At 45.7% G+C, this 17,884-nt stretch overlaps 1 protein-coding gene across 1 annotated transcript in view; it reads left to right on the forward strand.

Annotated features, from left to right (window-relative positions):
* Positions 1 to 17,884, forward strand: part of gpc4 (glypican 4) — a 170,935-nt gene that overhangs the window by 12,458 nt on the left and 140,593 nt on the right. The window contains exon 2 of the mRNA XM_073057738.1: positions 901 to 1,059. Within this exon, the coding sequence (XP_072913839.1) occupies positions 901 to 1,059 (159 nt within the window). The remainder of the gene's footprint in view (positions 1 to 900; positions 1,060 to 17,884) is intronic.

Raw genomic sequence — 17,884 nt, forward strand, 5'->3', positions numbered from 1 at the left:
CCCAGATGTCCCTAACCTTTGCACCTGGGAGGCAACATACCATCCAGGAATCTCATTCTTGTCCTCAACCTCTTTTCCCATAAGCAGTGACTTCCTTATCACTGCATCTCCCCTCTTCTCCATCTTTGTGAGTCACAGAGCTAGACTCAGTGCCAGAGATCTGACAACTGTGGCTGTTGTCTAGTAGGTTATCTCCCTTCCACTCCAATAGTATCCAAAACAAATTTCTTTTTATTGAGGGGTACAACCATGCATTGTCTGTCTTTCCCCTTTTCCTCTCTTTTTCTGCACAATAGGTGTACCTACCTCCCTGTATTGCCTGTCAAGCAACACCTCAGCCTGCCAAATGATCTGGAATTCATCCAGCTTCAGCTTCAGTTCCCTAACATGGTCTGTAAGAAGCATGGTCTGCACTTTTTTGCAGTGTAAGTTATTGGGAACACTAGAGTTCTCCCTGTCTTCATACATCCCACATGAGGAGCATTCCACTATCCTGTCTGGCATTTCCACAGCTCTAACTGTGCAAGAAAGGAACTTACCAGAAGCTTACCTTAGCCTCCACCTCCTCTTGCCAAAGCCTCTTGAGCTGAAGCCTCACCTTCCCGCACTAACCCTGGCCCACTCACTGGAAGGATGTTCCTCACCTCCCCACTCTAACCCTGGCCCACTCATTATTGCCTCTGAAACCTAATTTCTTTTTATTGGCCTTGCTAAATGCTGTAACCCAAATGATCTCAAGCCTGATGAAATTCCCTGCAGGTCCAGCTTGCTTTTCAAATCTTGTGCTTTAATGTACTTAACTTCTTTAAACTTTTAGAATCATTGTTCACAGATCCATTACAGTTTGATGTGATCAGTAGGAGTAAATCCCAGAGTAAAATATGTCCAATCTGTTCCCAGGTGATCAGCTGAAGGTCTGCTCACAGCTCTATACTTGCTGTACGTCTGAAATGGAGGACAAACTCAACCTGCAAAGCCAACAAGAGTTTAGCAAAACAGTTTTGGAGACCTGCAATATCCTGCACTCAACCTTCGCCTCTAGATATAAGAAATTTGATGGTAAGTGTAGGGAGGAATATGATGTAATGGAAATACCTGGTTATGACTAGATTATGTGCTGAGAACTGTCTGTAAGTGGGTAATGTGTGTGTGGGAGAGGATCTCACTCGAGGAGAGTGAGCAGGTGCACAAGGAGTGGCCACCAATCAGCCTCACTGGTGATGTTTTCCCAGCCTTGGACTCTGTCAATTGTCATGGTTTGGGGGGGGAGTGGGGGCGATGGTATGGGGAGGGGCAAAGGACGACTAGGCACATTTCAACACTCACATTCCCACTTGGTACAGGTGGCTGCAATCCTACAGTTTTCAGTAAATACATCTCATTCCTCTTGCTCGTCTATCATCGATTGTGTGGATGAGGAACGGGGTGTTGCAAGGTTTCTAAGGATTATGTCCTTTGTTCTACAGAGGTTTACAAATTGTTTTTTTTTCATTTTCAATCTTTTTTTATTGATTTAAAAAAAGTAAGAATAAATACAAATTAGGAGAAGTTATATCAAATACATATTTCAATAAAAGTACAAACTAACAAAGGAATATACACTGTCAAAATCATGTATAGCATAGTATTGAGCTAATATATAAAAGGAGCACAACTCCTCTTAATAATTCATAAAAAAAGACTCAAAATTTCTATTGTTGAGAAGAAAACTATGTACTGTGGACATGTGGTCGATGTTTAAGGATCTCTTGCAGGATGTTAGGGATAATTTTGTCCCGGTGAGGAAGATAAAGAATGGTAGGGTGAAGGAACCATGGGTGACAAGTGAGGTGGAAAATCTAGTCAGGTGGAAGAAGGCAGCATACATGAGGTTTACGAATAAAAGATCAGATGTGTCTATTGAGGAATATAGGGCAGCAAGAAAGGAGCTTAAGAAGGGGCTGAGAAGAGCAAGAAGGGGGCATGAGAAGGCCTTGGCGAGTAGGGTAAAGGAAAACCCCAAGGCATTCTTCAATTATGTGAACAAAAGGATGACAGGAGTGAAGGTAAGACTGATTAGAGATAAAGGTGGGAAGATGTGCCTGGAGGCTGTGGAAGTGAGCGAGGTCCTCAATGAATACTTCTCTTTGGTATTCACCAATGAGAGGGAACTTGATGGTGAGGACAATATGAATGAGGTCGATGTTCTGGAGCATGTTGTAATTAAGAGAGAAGAGGTGTTGGAGTTGTTAAAATACATTAGGAAGATAAGTCCCCGGGGACTGACGGAATATTCTCCAGGCTGCTTCACGAGGCGAGGGAAGAGATTGCTGAGCCTCTGGCTAGGATCTTTATGTCCTCGTTGTCCACGGGAATGGTACTGGAGGATTGGAGGGAGGTGAATGTTGTCCCCTTGTTCAAAAAAGGTAGTAGGGGTAGTCCAAGTAATTATAGACCAGAGAGCCTTGCGTCTGTGGTGGGAAAGCTGTTGGAAAAGATTCTTAGAGATAGGATCTGTGGGCATTTAGAGAATCATGGTCTGATCAGGGACAGTCAGCATGGCTTTGTGAAGGGCAGATCGTGTCTAACAAGCCTGATAGAGTTCTTTGAGGAGGTGACCAGGCATATAGATGAGGGTAATGCAGTGGATGTGATCTACATGGATTTTAGTAAGGCATTTGACAAGGTTCCACATGGTAGGCTTATTCAGAAAGTCAGAAGGCATGGGATCCAGGGAAGTTTGGGCAGGTGGATTCAGAATTGGCTTGCCTACAGAAGGCAGAGGGTTGTGGTGGAGGGAGTACATTTAGATTGGAGGGTTGTGACTAGTGGTGTCTCACAAGGATCTGTTCTGGGACCTCTACTTTTTGTGATTTTTATTAACGACCTGGATGTGGGGGTAGAAGGGTGGGTTGGCAAGTTTGAAGATGACACAAAGGTTGGTGGTGTTGTAGATAATGTAGAGGATTGTCGAAGATTGCAGAGAGACATTGATAGGATACAGAGGTAGGCTGAGAAGTGGCAGAAGGAGTTCAACCCGGAGAAGTGTGAGGTGGTACACTTTGGAAGGTCAAATTCCAAGGCAGAGTACAAGGTAAATGGCAGGATACTTCGTATTGTGGAGGAGCAGAGGGATCTGGGGGTACACATACACAGATCCCTGAAAGTTGCCTCACAGGTAGATAGGGTAGTTAAGAAAGCTTATGGGGTATTAGCTTTCATAAGTCGAGGGATAGAGTTTAAGAGACATGATATAATGATGCAGCTCTATAAAACTCTGGTTAGGCTACACTCGGAGTACTGTGTCCAGTTCTGGTCGCTTCAGTATAGGAAGGATGTGGAAGTATTGGAAAGGGTACAGAGGAGATTTACCAGGATGCTGCCTGGTTTAGAGAGTATGGATTATGATCAGAGATTAAGGGAGCTAGGGCTTTACTCTTTGGAGAGGAGGAGGATGAGAGGAGACATGATAGAGGTGTACAAGATATTAAGAGGAATAGAGAGTGGACAGCCAGCGCCTCTTCACCAGGGCACCACTGAACTAACCTAAAATGAAAAAAAGAAGACTGGGCAGTGCATTTGAGGATATAATTACAAAAAAAAGGGAAAAATCCTTCTGGTCAAATCTGAAACATCACGGAGAAGAAGATAAAAGATTATCAAAAAAAAAAGCAAAAAAACAAAAATTTAAATCATATGAAAATACTGATTGAAAGGTCTCCAGGTTTGCTCAAATTTAAAAGATGTTTCAAATGTCCGACTTCTAATTTTCTCTGAGCTTAAACACAACATAATGGAGGAGAGCCAAAAAAAACAGTAGGTGGATTTGGATCTTTCTAATACAACAAAATAGCTCTCCTAGCCAATAAAGTTGAAAAAGCTAAAATATGTTGAGCAGAAGAAGGAACATTGCCTGCTTCCTTCGGAGTGATCCCAAAGATTGCCGTAAGTGGATTAGGTTGTAGGTCCAAACCTATGACTTTGGATAACGTTTTAAAAACATCTCTCCAAAAATTATTTAACTTTATACAAGACCAAAACATAATAGTTAAGGTAGCCACGTCAGCATTACATCTATCACAGATAGGATTTATATTAGAAAAAATATAGGCTAGTTTATCTTTTGACATATGCACCCTGTGCACTACCTTGAACTGAATCAAGGAGTGACAGGCGCAGGTAGATGAATTGTTAACTAAATGATAAATTTTATTCCATTAATTATCTGAAAGTGACTCCAGAAGTTCCAATTCCCAAGCACGTTTAACCGTATAATTAGACATCATTCGTAAATTCATGAGCCGTTTATATATAATGGCTATCAATCCTTTTTGAAATGGTTTAAGCTGAAAAATAACATCTATCATATTTGGTAAATGAGCAAATGGATAATTCGGTAACAAATCTTGTAGAAAATTCCTAACTTGTAAATATCTACAAAATTGTGAATTAGTTTTATCATATTTATCCACTAGCTGCGAAAAAGACATTAAACAATTCTCTAAAAACAAATCTAAAAAAGTTTTTATTCCCTTAGTTTTCCATGTTAAAAAGGCCTTATCCAGAATTGATGGTTTAAAAAAATAGTTAAGATGGATATTTAAGTCAAAAAATCTGCGAAACTGAAACCAAATTTTTAATGTATGTCTAACAATCTTGTCTACCAATCCTAGAAAACAAAAAAGGAAGAGGAGCTCCCAGTAAGGAAGCCAAAGAAAACCCCCTTACTGAGCTCTCCTCCAAGTCCAACCATGAAGGACAGTCCTTATTATCTATACCGTAAATCCAAAAAGTAATATAATGAATATTAATTGCCCAATAATAAAACCTAAAGTTTGGTAACGCCAATCCTCCCATCTTTTAAAAATTTTTTGCAATACAGCTTTACTCAGTCTAGAACTCTTATTATTCCAGATAAATGACAGGATCATAGAATCTATTCTATCAAAGAATGTTTTCGGGACAAAGGGTGGAACAGCTTGAAACGTATATAGAAATTTTGGTAAAATTACTATTTTTATAGCATGTATTCGACCAATTAACAACATCGTCATAGGCGACCGTTTGGGAAAGAGTTTGTTTTGTATATTCAATTAGAGGAAGAAATTTATACTTAAATAAATCTTTAAAATTTTTAATAATTTTAATACCAACATAGGTAAAATAATTTTAGCAATATTAAAAGGTATTTGATCATAATAATCAGAATAATTATTAATAGGAAAAAATCACTTTTATGTAAATTTAATTTATATCCAGAGAAAATACTAAATTCAGTAAATATTGATATCATGGAGGGAATAGATTTCCTAGGGTCTGAAATGTAAATTAATAAATCATCTGCATATAATGAAACCTTATGTAATTTATCCCCTCTCTTAATACCCTGAACAGAGTTAAAATCCCTAAGAGCAATAGCAAGTGGTTCTAAAACCAAATTAAATAATAAAGGCTAAGAGGACCACCCTGACGAGTTCCTCTATATAATCTAAAATAAGGAGATTTTTGATTGTTAGTTATAACCGCAGCCATTGGGGCTTGATAAATAAGTTTGATCCAGGAAAAAAATCATAGACATAGAATAGTACGGCACATTACAGGCCCTTCGGCCCACAATGTTGTGCTGACCCTGAAACCCTGCCTCCCATATAACCCCCCACCTTAAATTCCTCCATAAACCTGTCTAGTAGTCTCTTAAACTTCACTAGTGTATCTGCCTCCATCACTGACTTAGGCAGTGCATTCCATGCACCAACCACTCACTGAGTGAAAAACCTTCCTCTAATATCCCCCTTGAACTTCCCTCCCCTTACCCTAAAGCCATGTCCTCTTCTACTGAGCAGTGGTGCCCTGGGGAAGAGGCACTGGCTGTCCACTGTCTATTCCTCTTAATATCTTGTACACCTCTATCATGTCTCCTCTCCAAAGAGTAAAGCCCTAGCTCCCTTAATCTCTGATCATAATCCATACTCTCTAAACCAGGCAGCATCCTGGTAAATCTCCTCTGTACCCTTCCCGATGCTTCCGCATCCTTCCTATAGTGAGGCGACCAGAACTGGACACAGTACTCCAAGTGTGGCCTAACCAGAGTTTTATACAGCTGCATCATTACATCACAACTCTTAAACTCTATCCCTCGACTTATGAAAGTTAACACCCCATAAGCTTTCTTAACTACCCTATCTACCTGTGAGGCAACTTTCAGGGATCTGTGGACATGTACCCCCAGATCCCTCTGCTCCTCCACACTACCAAGTATCCTGCCATTTACTTTGTACTCTGCCTTGGAATTTGTCCTTCCAAAGTGTACCACCTCACACTTCTCCATGTTGAACTCCTTCTGCCACTTCTCAGCCCACTTCTGCATCCTATCAATGTCTCTGCAATCTTCGACAATTCTCTACACTATCTACAACACCACCAACCTTTGTGTCACCTGCAAACTTGCCAACCCACCCTTCTACCCCCACATCCAGGTTGTTAATAAAAATCACAAAAAGTAGAGGTCCCAGAACAGATCCTTGTGGGACACCACTAGTCACAACCCTCCAATCTGAATGTACTCCCTCCACCATGACCCTCTACCTTCTGTAGGCAAGCCAATTCTGAATCCACCTGGCCAAACTTCCCTGGATCCCATGTCTTCTGACTTTCTGAATAAGCCTACCGTGTGGAACCTTGTCAAATGCCTTACTAAAATCCATGTAGATCACATCCACTGCATTACCCTCATCTATATGCCTGGTCACCTCCTCAAAGAACTCTATCAGACTTGTTAGACACGATCTGCCCTTCACAAAGCCATGCTGACTGTCCCTGATCAGACCATGATTCTCTAAATGCCCATAGATCCTATCTCTAAGAATCTTTCCCAACAGCTTTCCTACCACAGACACAAGGCTCACTGGTCTATAATTACCTGGACTATCCCTACTTCCTTTTTTGAACAAGGGGACAACATTCGCCTCCCTCCAATCCTCTGGTACCATTCCCGTCGACAACGAGGACATAAAGATCCTAGCCAGAGGCTCGGCAATCTCTTCCCTTGCCTCGTGGAGCAGCCTGGGGAATATTCCTTCAGGCCCCGGAGACTTATCCATCCTAATGTAATTTAACAAGTCCAACACCTTCTCTCCCTTAATTACAACATGCTCCAGAACATCAACCTCACTCATATTGTCCTCAACTTCCCTCTCATTGGTGAATACCGAAGAGAAATATTCATTGAGGACCTTGCTCACTTCCACAGCCTCCAGGCACATCTTCCCACCTTTATCTCTAATTGATCCTACCTTCACTCCTGTCATCCTTTTGTTCTTCACATAATTGAAAAATGCCTTGGGGTTTTCCTTTACCCTACTCGCCAAGGCCTTCTCAAGCCCCCTTCTTGCTCTTCTCAGCCCCTTCTTAAGTTCCTTTCTTACTACCCTATATTTCTCAATAGACCCATCTGATCCTTGTTTCCTAAACCTCATGTATGCTGCCTTCTTCCACCTGACTAGATTTTCCACCTCACTTGTCACCCATGGTTCCTTAACCCTACCATTCTTTATCTTCCTCACCAGGACAAATTTATCCCTAACATCCTGCAAGAGATCCTTAAACAACAACCACATGTCCATAGTACATTTCCCTGCAAAAACATCATCCCAATTCACACCTGCAAGTTCTAGCCTTGTAGCCACATAATTTGCCTTCTCCAATTAAAAATTTTCCTGTTCTCTCTGATTGTATCCTTTTCCATGATAATGCTAAAGGTCAGGGAGTGGTGGCCACTGTCCTCCAGATGCTCACCCACTGAGAGATCTGTGATCTGACCCAGTTCATTACCTAATACTAGATCTAGTATGGCATTTCCCCCTAGTCAGCCTGTCAACATACTGTGACAGGAATCCATCCTGGACACACTTAACAAACTGCCCCATCCAAACCCTTGGAACTAATCAGGTGCCAATCAAATTAGGGAAGTTAAAGTCACTCATAGAAACATAGAAAATAGGTGCAGGAGTAGGCTATTCGGCCCTTCGAGCCTGCACCGCCATTCAGTATGATCATGGCTGATCATCCAACTCAGAACCCTGTACCTGCTTTCTCTCCATACCCCCCTGATCCCTTTAGCCACAAGGGCCATATCTAGATAGATAGATAGATAGATAGATACTTTATTCATCCCCATGGGGAAATTCAACTTTTTTTCCAATGTCCCATACACTTGCTCTTAAATATAGCCAATGAACCGGCCTCAACTGTTTCCTGTGGCAGAGAATTCCACAGATTCACCACTCTGTGTGAAGAAGTTTTTCCTCATCTCAGTCCTAAAAGGCTTCCCCTTTATCCTTAAACTGTGACCCCTCGTTCTAGACTTCCCCAACATCGGAAACAATCTTCCTGCATCTAGCCTGTCCAATCCCTTTAGAATTTTATATGTTTCAATAAGATCCCCCCTCAATCTTCTAAATTCCAGTGAGTATAAGCCTAGTTGATCCAGTCTTTCTTAATATGAAAGTCCTGCCATCCCAGGAATCAATCTGGTGAACCTTCTCTGTACTCCCTCTATGGCAAGAATGTCTTTCCTCAGATTAGGGGACCAAAACTGCACACAATACTCTAGTTGCGGTCTCACCAAGGCCTTGTACAACTGCAGTAGAACCTCCCTGCTCCTGTACTGAAATCCTTTTGCTATGAATGCCAACATACCATTTGCCTTTTTCACCGCCTGCTGTACCTGCATGCCCACCTTCAATGACTGGTGTACAATGACACCCAGGTCCCGTTGCATCTCCCCTTTTCCTAATCGGCCACCGTTCAGATAATAATCTGTTTTCCTGTTCTTGCAACCAAAGTGGATAACCTCACATTTATCCACATTAAGTTGCATCTGCCATGAATTTGCCCACTCACCTAACCTATCCAAGTCACGCTGCAACCTCTTAGCATCCTCCTCACAGCTAACACCGCTGCCCAGCTTTGTGTCATCTGCAAACTTGGAGATGCTGCATTTAATTCCCTCGTCTAAATCATTAATATATATTGTAAACAACTGGGGTCCCAGCACTGAGCCTTGCGGTTCCTCACTAGTCACTGCCTGCCATTCTGAAAAGGTCCTGTTTACTCCCACTCTTTGCTTCCTGTCTGCCAACCAATTCTCTATCCAAATCAATACCATACTCCCAATACCGTGTGCTTTAAGTTTGCACACTAATCTCCTGTGAGGGACCTTGTCAAAAGCCTTTTGAAAATCTAAATATACCACATCCACTGGCTCTCCCCATCTACTCTACTAGTTACATCTTCAAAAAATTCTATAAGATTCGTCAGACATGATTTTCCTTTCACAAATCCATGCTGACTTTGTCACTCATGATAACAACCCTGTTATTTTTGCACCTTTCCAAAATCTGCCTCCCAATCTGCTCCTCGGTATCTCTGCTGCTACCAGGTGGCCTATAGAATACTCCCAGTAGAGTAACTGCTTCCTTCCTGTTCCTGACTTGCACTCATACTGACTCAAAAGAGGATCCTGCTACATTACCCACCCTTTCTGCAGCTGTAATAGTATCCCTGACCAGTAATGCCACCCCTCCTCCCTTTTTCTCCCCTCTCTATCCCTTTTAAAGCACTGAAATCCAGGAATATTGAGAATCCATTCCTGCCCTGGTGCCAGCCAAGTCTCTGTATTGGCCACTACATCATAATTTGATGTATGTATCCAAGCTCTCAGTTCATCACCTTTGTTCCTGATGCTTCTTGCATTGAAGTACACACACTTTAGCCCTTCTACCTTATTACATTTATACCCTTTATTCTGCTTCTTTTTCCTAAAAGCCTCTCTATATGTTTGATCTGGCTTTACTCCATGCACTTCTTTCACTGCTCTATTGCTCCGGGCCCCATCCCCTTGCAAATTAATTTAAAACTCTGGAACCATGCTAGCAAACCTACCTGCAAGGATATTGCTCCCCCTCCAGTTCAGGTGCAACCCATCCAATCTGTACAGGTCCCACCTTCCCCAGAAGAGATCCCAATGATCCAAAAATCTAAAACCCTGCCCCCTGCACCAACTCCTCAGCCACACATTCAACTGCCATCTCCTCCAATTCTTACCATCACTATCACGTAGCACTGGCAACAGTCCTGAGAACGCCACCCTTGAGGCCCTGTTCTTCAGCCTTCTGCCTAGTTCCCGAAACGCACACTTCAGGACCTCATCCCTCTTCCTGCCTATGTTGTTGGTACCAACATGTATCACGACTTCTGGTTGCTTTCCCTCTCGTACCAGGATGTCATGCACCCAGTCAGACATCCCAGACCCTGGCACCCGGGAGGCAACAGACAATGCGGGTGTCCTTCTCACATCCACAAAATCTCCTGTTTGCTCCCCTGACTATAGAGTCTCCAATGACGACAGCTGTCTTCTTCTCCGTCCCACCCTTCTGCACCACAGGGTCAGACTCAGTGCCAGAGGCCCTGCCACCGTGGCTCACACTTGGTCGGTCGTCCCCGCCAACTGCATCCAGGATGGTAAACTTATTATACAGGGGTGTTCTGCACTACATGTCTACTCACCTTTGCTTTCTCCCCTCTGACTGTCACCCAACGACCTACTTCCAGCAGCCTAGGTGTGACTACCTCCCTGTAACTCTCATCTATGACTGCCTCATTCTCCCTTATGAGTTGAAGGTCATCCAGCTGCTGCTCCAGATTCCTCACACGGTCTTCCAGATCACCCAGCCGCATGCACTTCTGGCAGATGTGACTCTGCAGGAGAGGGGAATTCCCCCAAGACTGCCACATCTCACAGGAGAGGCACTTCACCGTCTCCGGAGGCATTGTACAGACTAACTGGGAACAAGCTCGTCGAAGCCTCTCGAGTCAAAGCCTCAAAGCTCCACTCCTTCACTGGCCCACTCACTCACTGGCCGCTTTCCACGATCCCGTGGAAATCCCGGACCAAAATTAAACCTCTCCAAAACCTGAAACAAATAAGGCCATTCCACCCTGTCAAAAGCTTTCTCTGCATTGAGAGAAACAATACATTCAGATTCTTTGAGGGAGAATAAATAATATTTAACAATCTTAGAATATTAAAATGTGAATGCCTATTTTTAATAAATCCAGCTTGATCATTTGAGATAACAGCAGGCAAATATTCTCAAGTCTATTGGCTAAAATCTTAGATAGAATTTTAAAATCCACATTCAATAGGGAAATTGTTCTATAGGAGACAGATTCAGATAGATCTTTTCCTTTTTTAGGAATCAGTGAAATTGATGCCTTGTGGCGACCCACTTCCTAGCGCACTCGAACCGGCTCACAAATAGCCAGCGCGCAGGCACAAAGGCCAGGTCCGCAACAAAGGGAAAAAGCCTGCGGGGGTTTGTGAGTACGTGTCCCTTAGAGCATCTGCGCCCGGGGAGGGCGGGATGAGGGAGGCTTTAAAGCAAGGCTGTGAAGTTCGAATAAAATCATCTTTAATTACAGTTTACCGACTCGGTGTCGTTATTTTAGCGCTGCGTGTAGCACACCGCTACAATTTGTGACCCCGACGGTCCAAACGATTTTTGGACTGGAGATGACCGACGCCACATCTGTTCATGCGGTTTCATTGAAACTGCCAAGCTTCTGGACGCTGCGACCTAACCTATGGTTCCAGCAAGCAGAAGCCCAATTCCACGTTCGGCAGATAACCTCAGAGGACACACGTTACTACTACGTGGTGAGCTCCCTCGACCAGGACACAGCGGCCCAGGTTGTGGAGTTTGTACAGTCTCCCCCGGCGGACGGCAAGTACACGGAATTCAAAGCCCTGCTCCTAAGGACTTTCGGACTCTCACGGCGCGAGCGGGCTGCCCGCTTACTGCACCTGGATGGCTTGGGGGACAGACCTCCATCGGCTTTAATGAATGAGATGTTGTCTTTGGCCGGCGGACACACACCCTGCCTCATGTTTGAGCAGGCATTCCTGGAGCAGCTGCCCGAGGACATACGCCTGCTGCTGTCCGACGCGGATTTCAGCGACCCCCGGAAGGTGGCAACCCGGGCGGACTTGCTGTGGAACGCCAAGAAGGTGAGTGGGGTGTCCATCGCACAAATCACCAGGCCACGCTCCCAGCAGCAAACCAGTCCAAGCCCGGCCGCAGAGCCCGCTAGCCCCAGAGGCAGGGGTGGGGAGCCCTACGAACACTGGTGATTCTACCACCAGCGGTGGGGCGCAAAAGCCCGCCGTTGTCGCCCGCCCTGCCAGTTCCCGGGAAACGCCAGGGCCAGCCGCCGCTGATGGCTACGGCGGCTGGCCGTCGGGATAGCCTCCTGTATGTGTGGGACAAGAGGTCGGGACGCTGTTTTTTGGTCGACACCGGTGCCGAGATCAGTGTCTTACCTCCGACGAGTTACGACACCCGCATCAGGGCACTGGGTCCCCCCCCAAGGGCCGTGAACGGCAGCACGGTAAGGACCTACAGCACCCGTACGATGCAGCTACAGTTCGGCTCCAGCCGGTTCACGTGGGACTTCACACTGGCCGCCGTAGCCCAACCGCTTCTGGGCGCGGATTTTTTGCGGGCTCACAGCCTGCTGGTCGACCTGCCGAGGCAGAGGCTGGTCCACGCCGAGACCTTTCAGACGTTCTCCCTGGGAGAAGCCCAGTTGCCAGCCCCACACCTTGGCTCCATCACGCTGTCCGACAACGACTTCACCAGAGTCCTGGCGGATTTCCCATCGGTTCTGCCACCGCAGTTCACGGCAGCCATGCCCCGACACGGCGTACAGCACCACATCCCGGCCCAGGGACCACCCCTCCACGCCCGTGCTCGGCAGCTTCCCCCGGACAAGCTCCGACAGGCGAAGGAGGAGTTCCAGAGGATGGAGGAATTGGGGATCATCCGGCAGTCCGACAGCCCATGGGCCTCCCCCCTGCACATGGTGCCCAAAGCAACAGGGGGCTGGAGACCGTGTGGCGACTACCGCAGGCTGAACAAGGCTACCACACCAGACCGCTACCCTGTGCCGCACATTCAGGACTTTGCAGCAAACCTGCACGGCGCACGGATCTTCTCCAAGGTAGACCTCGTCCGAGGATACCATCAAATCCCGATGCACCCGGACGACGTCCCCAAAACGGCTCTCATCACCCCGTTCGGCCTTTTCGAGTTCCTCCGTATGCCATTCGGCCTGAAGAATGCTGCACAGACGTTCCAGCGGTTAATGGATGCGGTGGGACGCGACCTGGACTTCGCATTCATCTATTTGGACGACATCCTCATAGCCAGCAGCAGTCGTCAGGAGCATCTGTCCCACCTCCGTCAACTCTACGCCCGACTGAGTGAATACGGTCTAGCAATCAACCCGGCCAAATGCCAGTTCGGGCTCGACACCATTGACTTCCTGGGCCACAGGATTACTAAAGACGGGGCAACCCCTCTGCCCGCTAAGGTAGATGCGGTCCGCCATTTCCCCCGACCCACCACGATCAAAGGCCTTCAGGAGTTCGTGGGTATGGTCAATTTCTACCACCGCTTCCTCCCTTCAGCTGCTCGAATCATGCGCCCCCTGTTTGCCCTGCTTTCGGGTCCGGGCAAGGACATTGCCTGGGACGAGGAGTCCGCCGCTGCTTTCATTCAAACGAAGGAAGCCTTGGCGAACGCCGCGATGCTAGTGCATCCCAGAATGGACGTCCCTACCGCCCTCACAGTGGACGCATCTAACACGGCAGTCGGTGGGGTGCTGGAACAACTCATCGAGGGGCGCTGGCAACCCCTGGCATTTTTCAGCAAACACCTGCGGCCACCCGAGCTCAAATACAGTGCTTTCGACTGGGAACTGTTGGCGCTATAGCTGGCAATCCGGCATTTCAGGTACTTCTTAGAAGGTAGGCCCTTCACCACGTTCACGGACCACAAGCCGCTTACCTTTACGTTCACGAAGGTGTCCGATCCCTGCTCGTCCCGCCAGCAGCGCCATCTGTCCTACATCTCTGAATACACGACGGATGCCCGGCACGTCTCGGGTAAGGACAGTGTCGTGGCGGACGCGCTCTCTCGCCGTAACATTCATGCAGTTTCCCAAGGGGTAGACTTTGAGGCGCTGGCAGAGGCGTAGCAGGTAGACGAGGAGATCCCGAGTTACGGAACTGCAGTTTCTGGTTTGCAGCTCCAGGACCTCCCCGTAGGCCCAGGTGAGAGGACCCTACTCTGTGACGTCGCCACCGGCCAGCCCCGTCCCGTCATCCCGGCAAACTGGCGGCGCCGTGTTTTCGACTCCATTCATAACTTAGCGCACCCCTCCATCAGGACAACTGTCCGGACGGTAGCCAACAGGTTCGTTTGGCACGGACTCCGCAAGCAGGTCAGTGAATGGGCCAGAACGTGCATGCACTGCCAGACGGCCAAGGTGCAGCGGCACACCAAAGCTCTGCCGCAGCAGTTCCACCCCACCCACCGGCGTTTCGACCACATTCACGTGGATATCGTGGGCCCCCTGCCAGTGTCGCGCGGAGCGGACCGGTTCACAAGATGGCCAGAGGCGATCCTGCTCACGGACACCACCTCCGAATCTTGCGCCCGGGCACTGATCGCCACCTGCGTGTCCCGCTTTGGTGTACCGGCCCACATTACCTCCGACAGAGGCGCCCAGTTCACCTCCAGCCTGTGGTCAACTATGGCCAGCCTTTTGGGGACACAGCTGCACCACACCACTGCCTACCACCCACAGTCGAATGGACTAGTGGAGTGTTTCCACCGTCACCTAAAATTGGCTCTCATGGCCCGCCTGCGAGGAACTAACTGGGCGGACGAGCTTTCCTGGGTCCTACTTGGCATCCGCACGGCGCCCAAAGACGTTCTGCACGCCTCGTCGGCCAAGTTGGTGTACGGCACACCCCTGGTCGTCCTCGGGGAGTTCATACCAGCCCCAAGGGGGCAAGAGGAAGTACCCGCAGCTGTCCTGGGCAGACTACGCGAGAGGTTCGGTGACCTGGCCCCCATACCCACTTTGTAGCATGGGTAGAACCCGACCTGCGTACCCAAAGACCTGCAGAACTGTAAGTTTGTGTTTGTGCGACGGGGAGGGTATCGGCCACCGCTGCAACTGCCCTACGAGGGGCCGTTTACGGTGCTCAGGAACAACGGGTCCACGTTCGTGCTGGACATTGGGGGGAGAGAGGAGGTTTTCACGGTGGACCGACTCAAACCGGCCCATGTGGACCTGGCGCAACCGGTCGAGTTTCCGGCACCACGGCGCAGAGGCCGACCTCCCAAACAGAGTCCCTCCCAGACTGTGGACATTGGGGGGGCGTATCGCCGGTTCTGGGGGGAGGGGTTATATGGCGACCCACTTCCTAGCGCACTCGAACCGGCTCACAAATAGCCAGCGCGCAGGAACAAAGGCCAGGTCCGCAACAAAGGGAAAAAGCCTGCGGGGGTTTGTGAGTACGTGTCCCTTAGAGCATCCGCGCCCGGGGAGGGCAGGCTGAGGGAGGCTTTAAAGCAAGGCTGTGAAGTTCGAATAAAATCATCTTTAATTACAGTTTACCGACTCCGTGTCGTTATTTTAGCGCTCTGTGTAGCACACCGCTACAGCCTTATAAAAAGTTTTCGGAAGATTCCCAGAGGATATAGAATCAGTGAAAGTTTGACAAAGATGTGATGTAAGCATTTCATTAAAGATCTTATAAAATTCCACTGTATATCCATCTGGTCCCGGAGCTTTCCCTAATTGCATAGAGGAATCAGCCTTAGCTATTTCCTCTTGTCTAATAGGTGCATCTAGTGTATTAATATCTTGAATAGAAGTTTTAGGTATATTTAATTTTTGCAAAAATCTATTCATAATAGTATTATCAAGGAATTCAGATTTATAAAGATTAGAATAGAAATCCATAAATATCTTATTAATTTCATAAGGGTCTAATGTTTCAGTTCTATCTGATCTACGTATTTTCAAAATCTGTCTTCTGACCATATTTGCCTTTAACTGACCAGCCAGCAGTTTACCTGATTTATCACCATATAAAAATTGACTTACAGATTTAAAAATTTGCTGCTCAATGGGGAAGGTCAAAAGCAGATCATATTGTGTTTGGAGTTTAACCCTTTCCTTATATAGAACTTCACTAGGTCTTACTGAGTACGCTTTATCTGTCTCTCTAATTTTATTAGTAATCACTAAAGGTTCCGCTTTGGTTTACCATCTTAAACCTGCTGAATATGAAATTATTTGCCCCCTGAGATGGGATTTCATCGTATCCCATATAACCAAATTTGACATACCTTCAGTTGTATTAAGTTCAAAAAATATGGAAATTAGCTCCTTGATAAAACTAACAAAAGCTGGATCCTGTAACAATACAGGAATCAATCTCCATTGTGACATTTTCAAAAAAATTATCAGAGAACTTCAGAGTTAATTTCATAGGTGCATGATCCGACAGCGCAATGACGTCATATGCACACTCAGCAATGGAATATAACAACCGTGTATCTAGAGAAAAAAAAATCAATTCTTGAATATTTATGATGAACGTGTGCGAAAAAAGAAAAATATGTGTCATTAGGGTGTTTATATCTCCAGATATCGACCAGGCCATATTCTAAAAGAAAAGAATGAATACAAGTCCCTGCTTTATTAGGAAGCAACGGATTGGTTCATGACTTGTCAATCGCCGGATTAAGGCAACAGTTAAAGTCACCGCCCATGATCAATTTATATCCATTTAGATTCAGTAGCTCAGAAAGAAGCTTCTTAAAAAATTCAGGACTGTCTGAATTAGGTGCATAAACACACACCAAAGCTACCTTGACTGCATAATAAACCAGTGATAATTAAATATCTTCCAATTGAATCAGTAATAATATTAAAGTGCACAAAAGGGATTTTAGAATTAACAAAAATAGATACCCCTCTAACTTTATTTGTTGATAAGGAATGATATAAAGAGCCCTTCCAAAATTTAAAAAAGCAATCTTCATCCTGTCTCTGTACGTGAGTCTCTTGCGCAAAAATAATATCCGCATGAAGTGTTCTTAATTTCTTAAAAATCTTTTTACACTTAATAGGATGATTCATGCCATTCAAGTTCCAAGAAATTATATTGATTTTATCAACATCCATGTTTAAGATTTAACTTGAAGTTTTATAAAGAAAGCTATTGCGCAAGCGCACACTAGATCCAGAAGAAAAAAACCAGCATTGACTTGACTGGAAGTGACAACATAATTGATAGAAAATGTAACCTCTTAGAACTGCCCAATTGAGAAAAAAAACTAATCTAATAGCCCCACCCCACCAAAGCCTGAATATTAGCGACCCAATAGTCAGGCCACAAGCTAAACCTAATAACCCTTAACCCCATCCTCCATCTTGCAGCTATATTAACAAAGTATTATGTTTACCCCACCAATTCCAGACATAATAAGATATTAAAAAGTAGAGCCGCAGTAAAAGCATGTCTCACTCCATTTGCTGCAAAATGGAGTTGTGCTTGTACAAATTGTTAAGAGGAGTAGAAAGTGTGGAGAGTCAGAGACTTTTTCCCAGAACAGAAATGGCTTATATGAGGGGACATAACTTTCAGCTGATTGAAGGAAAGTATATGGGAGGGGGGAATGTCAGAGAAATTAGAAAAGCTAAAAGAAGATATGAGGTTGCTTTGGCAAGTAAGGTGAAAATAAATCCAAAGGGTTTCTACAGTTATATTGATAGCAAAATGATAGTGAGGGATAAAATTGGTCCCTTAGAGAATCAGAGTGGACAGCTATGTGTGGAGCCAAAAGAGATGGGGGAGATTTTGAATGATTTCTTCAGTATTCACTAAGGAGAAGGATATTGAATTGTGTAAGGTAAGGGAAACAAGTAGGGAAGTTATGGAAAATATGATGATTAAAGAAGAGGAAGTACTGGCGCTCTTAAA

Source organism: Hemitrygon akajei, chromosome 10 (assembly GCF_048418815.1).
Source record: "Hemitrygon akajei chromosome 10, sHemAka1.3, whole genome shotgun sequence".
Classification (NCBI taxonomy): domain Eukaryota; kingdom Metazoa; phylum Chordata; class Chondrichthyes; order Myliobatiformes; family Dasyatidae; genus Hemitrygon; species Hemitrygon akajei.